General features: G+C 35.7%; 1 protein-coding gene across 4 annotated transcripts in view; it reads right to left on the bottom strand.

The window, feature by feature from the left end:
• SPATA17 (spermatogenesis associated 17) overlaps window positions 1-13,034 on the bottom strand; it is an 89,650-nt gene that overhangs the window by 28,969 nt on the left and 47,647 nt on the right. For all 4 annotated transcript variants that reach the window (XM_055816167.1, XM_055816169.1, XM_055816170.1 and 1 more), the window contains 2 exons: window positions 6,338-6,541; window positions 996-1,147 (listed from right to left, as the gene is read on the bottom strand). In XM_055816167.1, coding sequence (XP_055672142.1) covers window positions 996-1,147; window positions 6,338-6,541 — 356 coding nt within the window. The remainder of the gene's footprint in view (window positions 1-995; window positions 1,148-6,337; window positions 6,542-13,034) is intronic.

Here is a 13,034-nt window from a genome sequence, read left to right as displayed (position 1 = left end):
AAACCATGAAAACGCAATTCATTCGGGATTCTTAAGCCCCAGACCTGAAGCTGACACATGGCAACTTGGAACTGATAGAAAATCTTGAAACAGATGAAAGATAGCAAAGCATCGTGTCCCAGTGAATCAGTGGATCACAGGTTGTTCATGAGGAAAAGTGACTCCTTTCTGTCCTGAATTCTGCTATTAAAGTGTCAAAGGATTGCCAAGAGCAGTGATCTCAGGGGAAAAGTTGACATCCATTTTTTCTAGTTAACTACAAAGTCAGAGCAGGTGATTTAACAGGCTTTTATTATGACTGGACAAAAGAGTTCCGTCATGATAAGAAAAAACTTGAAAATATTTTGGCAAGAGCCTTAAATCTTTAGGGACAGAAGCCTTATATCTTTTGGGATGGATTACATCTGTATTTGGGATCGTATGGAAAAGAACTGGCCCGTCTGACACTATTGCAGATGCTACGGTTTAGGAAACTGAACTGCTTCAAAGATGATTACAGTTTTTGCATCATGTTCTAACAAGTGCAGCATATGCTCCCTCCCCTTCCAAGAGAGCTTTGGTAGTCTACTGGGAGAGAAAGCAAGTCTCATTGGCATGCAGCACCATTTTTTCCTCCCATAGTCTGTCAGCTCCCTGAATACAAACACTCGAGCAGTATTTTTTCCTTGGCAAGGTGCATGTGGCAAAATATGATCTGCATTTGTTTTCTCATTTCCCATTATACCCATCTGTTGCAGCACATATTATTATTATTATTACAAGTTCTTCTATAGATTCATAGATATGGATGGCACATGTCACACAATTACAAGATAGGGTCTCTGCCCTGAACAGTTTATAATCTAAGGACACAGAATTTAGAAGTATGTACACAGAATGTTTGCTAGTAAGCTGTCACGTTCGACATTTCATTTTGTCAGGCATGGAAGGTTTCAGAAAGCAACGGAATAAAGAAAACATTCTCATAAAAATATAAGAAAAACCAAAGGACTTACTCATTGTCATGTACACGGTTTCTCCATTCCTCCCTTTTCATTTCCTCTCTGGCCTTCTCTAGTGGTGAACTGATTGATGCTGCCACTCGCAAGGTTGGTTCCAAAGGCTTGTAGCGCTGCCGCAATACTTCAGCAGGATCGCGGAAAGGCCCCTGAAAGGTATAGGATAACGTAAGTGTTTTATTGTAGGGTTACAGTTCTTTTCTTTCCTTCTTTTATTCATGACAATTGATGAAAGAGGACACAGAATGTCTGGGAAGTGTAGGAAGAATTTTCTTCCAAAATAATTAAGGCAGTTCATTTTGACAGAGTTAAAGATAACATAAAGGTTGATAAAATGCTCTAAAGCTCCAAAGAGAGAATGAGATATGTGCACTCCAGATTTATTTAACGACTAAAAATGTTTTATTATTTTCAAACAATACATTGTTAGAGCTGATTAGGAAAACTTAGTTTTTCCATAGAAAAAAATATTGGTGAAATAAAATCTGATACACAAGTATTAACTTTATCTAGACGCTGCTGAAGCAGAAAGCTTAAGTTTTTTCCTTTTCAGAGTATAAACAATGTTTTACCTTAACATGCTCTTTTCAATTTAACTATAAAGCTGCCTGGAAAGGAACTTAATACATGAGTTACGATACAATTCTTCTAATACAACTGATACAAATTACTTCTATAATATAGGTGAATAGTCCATTTTTGAAAAGTCTAATTCCACATTAACTTCATTATTCTTAAAAAAAAAAAAAATGCAATCTCATAATTCTTTGACAAGTCTCTCCCTATATACACATATATATCTTTTTCTCCAGAGTACATTGTTTAATAACTGATCAGATCAGTATCTTCCATTTAACAACACAAATAAATATCAGCAGGAAGTCCTTTCCTGTGCTGTCAAAGTGACATCTCCTACATCTCACTTTTGGTACTAACCAGCAAGAACTTACACAAAGTATAATTAGTGCCATGTTACGCTCAGGACAGTTCAGTAGCAACTCTGGATTTAGAAGTGTTGCTAATTGATTTTTGTTTTATTTTCATCATTGTTGATCCTGCAATGAACTAGTGAAACCTTCTGAAACTACGAACAAAGAATCCTAATCACAGCCTTTATTCTTAAAAGATATCCTTCTTTAAATAGGTTATCACTAACAAGTCACAGCTGGAGTTACTGCAAGCACTGAGTGAAGACTGTGGGGCTAATAAAAAGAAATGATTCACGCCTCATTTATGTTCACTTATGTTTTACATTAATAGAAACCAATAATAGGAACCAGTTACCATAAAAGTCATGGACCGTAAATAACACAAATGGCAAATAAGTATCATCTAGTACTTTTCACAGCTGGACAGGAGGATTGCTATATTTGAAAGTAGTTAATGGATTTTTATCGGAACTTTTCTTTTTAAAGGCACAGCACCATGATTCGGAGATCTTTTTAAAGGTCCTAGTAAGCAAATGAGCATAATATTTGCACTCCTTGCAGATATTTTCTTGCTTCTATTTTCTAAGTCTGCATTAAAAAAAGTTCATCTAATATGACCATGGTAAGTTTAAAAACAGACTGGAAAGAATTATCACCTGTGAGAGAATAATCAATACTAGAACAGGTCATTAAAACTAGTAGGTAATGTTCAACTAATACATAATCTGGTGATTGAGATATTAAAAAAGTTTAAAATTTATAATAAAGAATGAATATTTTTTTTGGACGACATTTGCATCAAGTGGATCCATGGAGGAAAGAAGAAAGGAGTATACTATTATCAAATAATATCAAGATAAATGTGTTGGCTTTTAGAAAACAGTCTGTCAGAATATTGTATTTCTTCTTCACTGTAAAATATTGACTCATATTCCACCAGGGTAAGGGCCAAATCAGATATCCAAGCAAGGTGTTTTTTCCATCTTTAATTTCTAAGACCTTCTAATGCTTTCTCAATCCATAGTTTAAATGAAATTAATAGAGTCCAGCTATGCATGGAAGGAGGGAAGGAAAGAGCGTTAACTAAGCAAAGGTCTCTCAAGCCATCATTAATGGTATATGTGTTAGAATACTAGGAAATTCTAAACATTCCCTGCAGATCTTTCCATTCCTCTGAATCATGTATTTGAAGAAGCTTACCTAGCAATAGGCACATAAGAAATATATCCAAGATGACAAGGCCTCTAAAAAATCCATTTACCTATTTCCATTTTACAAGTTTAACTTTAAGATTTGTGGAATGTGTGGTAGAACGGTGCTTACAAATGTTTTCAAACTGGCAGTGCCTGCAAGCATTTCAGGCATCCTGCTTCAAAACGGAGATCTTCCTGAGGAAGTTAGGCTAGGGCAGGAAGGGAGGGAGTCAACCAAGAGCTTGCACCCTGAAAGCAACTCACACAGCCCTATGGTCTATGTTTGGGATTTGTACTGGGTAGCATAAATCTTCTCACTACTGATTGGACTCCCAAATAAAGGTTAGTAGATCAGCATTCTTACTACTTTAGCATAAAATCAGAAACTCATGATAAAGATTATGATCTACATGAAATTACACAATCTTCACTGCCCCCATTCCAGAACAGCTAACAGCATGCAAAAAATCCCCTAAAAATGGCAATGTCCTTTCTGTTATTAATGCCTTTTAATGAATAGATGACTAATTTTAGCATTATCTGTGTTACCATCAAACTGTAATTCTAGTTAACTCAGTAATAAAAATGATAGATCTAACTGATGCATAAGTATCATTAAAACTTTTCTTTTAAATACTCTATCTTACACACACAGTGCTTACCTATAAAATGCTAAATACCCATTTTCCTAAGAGAAGCTGAAAGATGGTAGATTTCTGTTCCTTCAAACATATATAATTGACATGCTCATATAAAATATCTAACTCTATGGGCAATACAAACTTTAGATACCTGAAAGAACAGTGAAGTAACAAGCGACTCACAGTGACTCTAGGTACTAGGAAAAGAAGCTTGGTGCCAAAAAGTGTTACCACAGACAAGTAGGACACAAGTATATCTAGTAATTAAATTCCTTATTGTCACACCAGACAACCTGCAGGATGATGTGTTCTGATGGGTTTTCATTTCCAGCTGTTTCATCAGCTCAGACCAGTGTCCTTTTCTTAGACATACAACCCTAAATTGTCCAAGTGTTGTGCAGGGATTTAGCCGTGTGACTCCCATTAACATCAATAAGAGTCGCGCAGCTAAATCCACGCGCTGTGCTTTGAAAATTTACCCCACAGTGTACATCCCAGGGTGCTGAAAGGATTAAAGTATTATATAGTAAATTCCCTCTTTGAGGTGCAGAAAATAAACAGAACTCTTCTGGTTTGTTCTAAAAGGCTATCTGTGCACCACTGCTGTGAGTGCGTCTGAACTTAGAAAGGTCTATAAAATATTCCAAATCCAAACAGAAGCTTGTAAGATACTTACTATACAGCAAAGCAGTTTTGTAAATGCAACTCAACTGGAAAACCTCTGAGTTCCCTCTTTATTTAAGAGCATGATTCCTGTACTATGTCCTCTAGGCAAAATCTTCCCCTCCATCCTGAGAGACAGTGCATTCAGTCACAACCCACTGAAGGACTGCCATAGCCCCTTTGGTGCCACAAGGTAAAGCTATAATGTCATATTTATCTCATCTCCAAACTCCCTGACCACCCCAACTGATGGGCTCACACTTTGTCTCGATTCTAATGTGAGTCAATTAATTCATTCAATGAGGAAGCTCAAGCAGTCAAGGTAGGGAGAACATAAGGAGGCAAGGATGAAGGTGGAGAACTGCCCTGAAGTTGATCCTTACTGTTACAAGCAGTGTAGATCTCTGTGTGGCTCACCTCCACTTCTCCAGAGGTGTTGTGCATCTTCTTGTTCTTTAATGCAATTGCCTTTGCCTTCATGTCACACCACTGGCAGAGACTCATCCTGCTATGGACAAGTCAGTTGTGACATAAAGGTGAGAAAAGCCTCTTGTGTGGAAGTTAGAAAGTATGCCCACAGCCATCCCCGCTGAAGAACAATGTGGATGCAATTAATAAGCCACAGGCAAAATGTGGCAGATAGTGTGGTACACATAGTTTGAACCCAGCAGTAGTTCAAACTTAAGATTGTGTTCAGATCACCTCTACCAAGGGCTGTAATAATATAGTGAAAATAACCATATCAATTCAGAGGAGTAAAATACCAATAAAAATGTATTATACATTGCTTATTGCTTGTCATTGCTGTTTAATTTCTGCTAGCTTCCATAAAAGTTACTGAGAAGGACCCATTTAGAAGTATTGTCTTTCTAAGCAAAATATGGATGAGAAAATTTAGGATGGAGTAAAAAAATAAAAAAAACAGCGTAAGAAGTTCTGTAGACACCGTGGTCATTCACAGTCAAACCAGCACTGAAAGCATATGTGTGAGGTAAGTAGAAGGTTCAGTAGATTGGGAAACTGAAAAATTCTTCAGAATAGAGGGTAAAACAGAATATTATACCAAAAGTAACTGTATCAGGCATTTACTGGCGAAAGCTACGTGTCATTGTATTGTCATCAAGCGAGAAACACAAAGGTCTCAAAAGTCTGTCTGCTGTGCATATTGGGCATATTCTCAGCAGGTTTTGACAATAAGGTGTCAAAAGCTATTTTGCCGTCTTGTGGGATGTTCTCTCTGATGCATTATCTCAGAGATATCCATTACTTTATAGAAGAGAAAAAAGCTATCTGCAACATATGTTGCCATCAGCTGAAATTAAAATTGAGACTATGACAGTTAAGAATGGGAGCTGGGCAACTTGGCTGTGATGCAGAACAAACTAGAAATTTTTGTAATGAAAGTTGACACACAGCTAGTGGACACAAAAGAGCAGGAACTGTTCTATACTGAGAAGATGTCTCCTGGTCTTCATATGGAAAACAACTGCAAAAAGAGGAAAAAGTTATCACAACTGGCTAATTTGTCCTATTACCTTTCATTTCTCCTTCTTTTTTACTGATTTAAAATTGGAAATTATTACTTCTACCTTTAATGAATCATGATACTGGCATTCATTTGTATCAGGTCTTCCATTTGAAATATTGGAAAAGACATTTTTTTCCCCAAAGGGCAAAAGTAAAGTATAAAAGATCATATTACCCTGTTTTTACATACCACCTAAGTTTCTTTTTCTTTAAGACAAACGTGTTTCAAAGACCTTATATTCTGAATGCAAGTGCTAGACCTATATAAAAGAAACAAACCCACAAAAGGGATTTTTTGACTTGGTGATCCAACTTGAGATATTCTATAATAAGCTGTGGTTAAAGATATGAACAAAAGCTGCCTCAGAGACACTGAAAAATGTTACCTGAGGTTTCTGCCTGCCAATACACGGCAGAGGCTGTGCCATAGAGAAGCTCGGAGGCCTTTTACAAGTTGGCCAGTCATGGAGCTCACAGGCAAAGGGACTTTTTGTTTGCTGCCGTCTGTGGCTCAAGGGCTTCGATTTCCGTAGCAGCAGTTCCATTGGATCCGGGGATTTTCTGAACGGTGAATTGTAGATGCCTGCAATCTGAACAGAAGGTGATGTTATCTTTGGCTTCAACTATTCAGAACTTATTCTTGCATCTATAAATCAAACTAATCTAAAAACCCCCTACATAATATACAGTTCTGCACAAAGTTTCTAACTGGCATGGGATAAATCTATACTTTAAATGCATCTCTGGACATTGCATTACAGTTACAAAAGGGTTTGAATAGGATAATGCAATGTATAATCTGGGTGTCAGCCTTTCACGTGAGGGTAACTTCAATTTTATGGGAGGAAGAGTTTCCTGTACCTCAAACCCATGATTTTTTCAGTCACATTCAGTATTCCACCTTCCATAGCAGGAGCCAAAGAAACACGCCAGTTTTCCCTTAAAAAAATATTTGTGTACAAATTTGCACCTAGTTTTAAAGGCAAACTATTACAGTTGGTTTGAAATTTAAAGTTTAATTGAAATTCCAATTTATATTCCTATACACAATAGACACAAAAATATATTACGTATTATTTCCAAACACATATTTAGAGAGTAAAATAAATGCTTATGCAAGGGAACATAACTCTTGTCCCTTTAAACTCTGTGCTAGTTGACTTACAATGTGGAGTAAGACAGTGGCACCTGCAGCATTTTTAAAAGTAAAACTGAGTGATTATTTAAGGGGAAATACAAGAAAATTTATGGAATACCAAAAAACAGTAAATTGCTTTTTTCCAACAAAATGTTCACATTAAAGTCCTTTAACAATTCAAATTTATTTAGTTTTAATAGTATAAAACTTGTGAAAAACAAAAATTTAGAAAAGAAGCTCTGAATTGTGAATTAAACCAAAAGATTCGTTATTCATTGAATTTTATATTTCATTTTTTCAGGATACAGCATTAATTGCATCACTAGGGTAATCTAATATAACAATTACTAATATAAAGCACACATTTCAAATTCTGAACTAGCAACCTATGTAATTAACAATCTGTGAATATCTGGCAAATCAAAATTATGTGACACTGTTCCCAATTCATTCTTATAAATGTAGGGATTTTATCAGTTGCACATAAACAAATAGACATATGTGAGTTTACTGAATTAATTATGAATTGTTAAACACGAGAATTCCTGTACCATATTGCACAGAGCCACTAAATCTCCTATAAAACAGATGATACATGCTTAAAATACACCTGGAAAAAATTAATTTAAAGATACTGAATTGCTTTAAGGATAATTATATTTTTTACCACAGTATACTCAGAGTATTCTTAAGACTTTTAAAGTAATATGCTCGGTTACAATATACTGTCCTTTCCTTTTACGGTAACTTTAAGTGCTAAGAAGTATTGAATAAAAATAGTAGGAAAAGAAATTAGCTTTGTGATGTGGGGAAAGGTAAGGAAAAGAGTAAGTTTTTAAAATCTTGCATTTCTCCTTTAGAACACTGCTGAGGATCATGAGAAAACAAAGTAGAGCATCAGCCTCCTCATAAAGTATTAATCTCTTGGGGCTGAGAGGACTGAACACTCCCCAATTAGCTCTAATGCATTTTTCATTAACATATTCTACTGGGAAGTTCCAATTTCTTGTGTCAAAACAGTTAAATAAGGGTCATATAATACTTATTGTTTAATGGACAAAAATATTCAGAGACGGTAGATTATTCAAAATATTGTTGGGCTAGTCAACATGTTATGGGCTGTATTCTTCAACTCTGTAAGTGATCTGGCCCTAATAACGATTTATTTTGGGCCACTGTTACATGTTCCCCTCTTAGCGCCAACCCTATAAACTATTTCACTACACTATCAGTCTAAATGTGTAATGGGAAAGAGGACACGAATGGATGAGCAGTAGAAACATATGTATGCCAGACAACCACTGGTAGTTCCTTCGGCTCTTTGGGATGCCAAAGTAAAAGGGCAGGGATCCATGCTTCAAATAGCAGGCAAGGAGAATCACTGGACTGAAGGGGAAACTGCAGGTACATCTGCACAATCTGCAAAATCCAGCTGCATCGTAACAGTTTGGTTCTACAAGTCTGGCTCTTACTCACCTAAACATCTCATAAAGTTACGAATTCTCCTAATGCTGTTACTATTTTTGTAGCATTTCATACACTGTCCTATTGCAATTGTCTTCTCAGTCCAGTACATTTTTGCCTACAAGTCGGTGACTTGGAAGTGCTACAGAAACACAAGTTGCATGTGTTGTCTCGGGCACTATTGCACTGTTCCACAATTATTGACGGCAGTTACACTTATACACTTGTTACACAAGTTATTCTCAAATATAAAATGCCACAGTCAAGGTCTTCCACACAAATTAAATCAAATTAGATCATACAAACCATCTCTATGCCATGGTCATTATGGCTCTTCACTCATTAGTCCTACCATGGCCATTGGATCTGCCTACATACTGATCAATTAATTTTTGCCTTCACTCCACTGATGACAGTAAAATAGAAAAGTGATTGCCTGTGACTACCTTTTTTGACATGTCACTGAACTACTCACTGTATTGCTACTTCATCCTTCCACCCATTGCTATGCCACCCACATTCAGCTGCTGTATCCCACCTAATGTGCACACTGCGTTCTAGCCATGCCATGAGTCAGCAGGGTCCCCAGCTGGCTGGAGGGATACTGCTCTCTCATGGGATGTCTGTGAAACACATATTTCAGAGACACCTGCAAAATCACTGAAAATGTAAACGTTTTCCAGAAGAAAAACATCTCCATGTGCATCACTGAGGATCAGGATGATCCGCAATAAACCACTATGGCATAACAACTCTGAAGTTGATGGGTATGGATTTGTTGATCTGTAGCACATCCTGCATTTGCCCAAAATTTATCCCCCTTGTTAAGCCTTCTCTTTAAAAAATATAATAAATTTTAAGAAAAGGACAAAGAGCAAATTGGGTAGAAAATTTTAACAAAAAAAAAAAAAAAGATTATTTCAATGCCAATAGCACAGGTTTTGTTTTTTGTTTCCCCAAAGTGGAAAACCACATGGTCTTAAATAATTTAAACATTTTTTTGTCTAAAGAAATACAGGCAGGAATAACTTTAAACTGATGTGCTGTCTGGCCTCTAAGAAATGGCATTGCTTCTGTTAGTCATACTTGGAGCAAGTATAAATGGCTCCACAAATACAATGGCTGTCTGCATTTTGCAATCTTTATTGAGATACTACATATATTCTGCTTGATCTTTCTTTCTTTAAATGTTTGGCTGTAGAAAAAGGGTTCAAACACTGAAATGTTACTGAATATCTCAAGGTGCACAAATAGGATTGGCTTTTAGCACTTTTAATGAAACCCAAATTAGCCATAATAGATGAGGGAACTGATTTGGTGTCTTGTAAATTATTATTGCTGAAAAGGTGTCTTAACAAAGAGCCACCTTTAGTTGGTTTTTTTCCACATACTATCAGATATAGATACACATATAGATAGTGTACTAACTACGAAACTGGATTTGGAATTTTAGTGAGGCCAGCTGGACATTTTAAAAGTTGATGTTTTTTCTACAATTGAAACTTTTTGTAAGATCAGGGTCAAAATTTATTATGAAGTGCATTTTTAAATAACAATTTTTCAAGCAATCTTTGTTAATTACTTTATATTTTAATTACATATGTTCAAGTATTCAACCAGACAGACAGCAGAACAATCAGCAGAGTTAGTATCTAGACAGATCAAATTAATATTAATAATTAATACTAAATTCCCTAAGGTTTGTGCTAAGTTTTTAGGCCTAGATTTAAAACTGGCAAAGTTTGGTAGGAAAGACAAGAAGATGAGTTTGATTCTACTTTCCAGTTCAGATCAATCTCTAGCAAAATCGGTTCCATTCATTTTTAAATATCTCTGTGAATCAGAGGCTTATTTTTGTAATATCTTGCACATGTGCTGTGCGCAGAATGAATGCCCTATTCACTCTGTCCTCTGCAGGGAGCTGGCAGTCTGCAGAAATCTAAGAATCTGGAGGATCAGAGCCTTTGGTGCTTCATAAATTTGCATATCTTCTTGAGACCAGTACAATGTGTTAAAAGCATTACTTCATCCTTTCCCTACTTCATGACAATATTCTCTCAACTACAGACCATTGTAGTTAATACTGCATTTTCAATGGTAGAAAAGTATCTGTCTTGAGATATTACCTCATACTCTTGATTTCAATATTTCCTCCACTTTTAGCCTGTAAGAAAATATGTTCCCTCCAAAATATTATCATATATTACAAAAAGCACCTCTTGTCTGCAGGGAGAATGACTTTTTTCTGTACCCATATTCTTCACAACTAAGAAGGGATGCTGTCAAAGCCAGCTTTCTGGGACTTCATTTCCAGGAACAATTTCCTAAAGTGACAAACACTGTGGGGAAATCTGTGCTAACTGTTAAAAAACCTACAACTGAGTTATTTGCAGTACTGTCATGCTAACTTCCACCTCAATAAGACCAAAGAAATCTCAGGAGGGGACTCTGCTAATAGCTTCTTACTGACCTCCCTCCATCAGGCCCTTCTGGTGAATGGTGGCCCAGTGGTGAATACGGCAAATGAGGTGTGAAAGCACAGATTATTTATTTTTTTTTTTAAGACTGTGGTTCTGACTCGTCAGGGAAAATAAAAAAAAAAAAAAAGAGAGAGAGAGAGAGAGAAATGAGTTATACAATAGATATATTTTTCCCCTAGAATTCTCTGCCTCAGACCCTCCATCATGGAAACCCAAGCATGACCTGGAATATTAATTGTGTCAGGTCAAGCGTACTGGCAAATGTACCATTTGTTACCCAGTCATCCTTAGCATTACATTAATATTTTGAATCATTTTGCATTTCTAACACTCTATCATTTAGTTTCCTACCAATCATTTTCTTATCTTTATAATTAATGGTCACATATAAAGAAAGAAAAAAATCATAAGAAAACAAATATTAATTTAATGAACATTAGCAAAGAAAAGATTTCGGGGGTTTATGTATTTGTGTATTGCTTCCACCTCTAATCCTAAATCTACTCTATGCTGTAGAGTATCTATTTTTGTTTTTTCCTGTTTCCATATGGAGAGAAAGACTTAACTGTTTTTTCCCAGAATACAACAAAGAAATTATTAAGGAGCTTGCCTTGAAAGCTAATCTATGAAGGAAGGCAGCAGCAAAAGAAATAGAAGGAAAGAAGGAAGAAAGGGAAGAAAAAGGTGCAGGTACAAAGGGAAAGACAAGGCTGTGTTGATTATGCTGGATACTTCCACAGAAAAGATCAGTGATCCCAAGTGCTGTAATAAAATGTGAACCATTTTAGATGCTGCAATTGTTATTTATGAATTAATTTCTTATTCTTATTTCTTGACTGAGCTTTTAAAGTCTACATGTAAAATTACAAACAAAATATGCCCTAATAGATACAGTGTAGCTACTGCACTGCAAATAATTACACACATGCAAAATTAAAAATTGAAGAAGTTGAGCTGAAGATCAAATGTAAGCATGAAGTTGATAGAAAGTATATCCTCAAATCTTTAAAATATCTTTTACTGTAATTTAACTAAACAATAATAAAGGTATGTTCTATTTTAATTACTTTTCCATATCAGCTCCAAAAGACTGAAATAATCAACATATATCATGAATACGTTTCATTTAACAGTCATTTAATCTTGAGAAAAATAGTTTTGAGGGAGGAAGCTTTTGCCAGTGATTGTCACAGTAAGAACCTAAATAAAGTCCTACATTTTCACTCTGGTCTTTTAATGAGGAGTTAAATGAGAAGGAAAAGACTTCAACAAAGTAGAGACTTAGCTTGAAAATCCTTTTTTTTACTCCATTGTAATTTGTAAAAAACTAAGCAAGCTGAGAGGAGAGGTAAGAGATCTTTAAAAGCCATAAAAGTAAAAGCATGAAGGAGAGCTGTGAATGAAATATTTGCTAGAGATGGGATTGCTGAATCAACACTGACCAGTGCACTTCATCATAATTATCAGGACATACTACTGCCAGGGGATTTATAAAAATCCCACTCAGCAAATAATTGCCCTGCTGTTAGGAGATAGTCGGAGTGTTAACACACTGTCACAGTCCAGCGTTTAGTAAGATATTCAACATTCAATTACTCTTGCTGCGAACTAAAAGGAAACATGATCATTCCTCAGCTACTGCAGTTATGCTTCCACATGAATTCCAGTGAACAATCTTGTTAATCCCCAGATATAGTTTCTCTAGGAGGTAAAAGAAATACCTTATAAAAGAAATACCTTAAAACATTAATGATTCACAAGGAAAAAATATGTTTATATGATGCCGTAACCATGTCCGTAAAAGAAAAGGAATGTAAAATTTCTCGATAAGTAGAATACGATGTGAAAATAAAAGGATAATATCTTTAATATGAAATGTATTGGGGAAAGAGCCATTTATAAAAATTCTGTAAATACTGTTCTAGCAACAAGTATAATAAAACTATGTCTCAAACTTGAAACATCAAAATATTTAAGCCACCTTAGAATGTATTCTACTAG

This window comes from Falco peregrinus, chromosome 11 (assembly GCF_023634155.1).
Source record: "Falco peregrinus isolate bFalPer1 chromosome 11, bFalPer1.pri, whole genome shotgun sequence".
Taxonomy (NCBI): Eukaryota; Metazoa; Chordata; class Aves; order Falconiformes; family Falconidae; genus Falco; species Falco peregrinus.
Note: the sequence above shows the minus strand (reverse complement) of the source record. Positions and strands in the feature narration are given on the sequence as shown.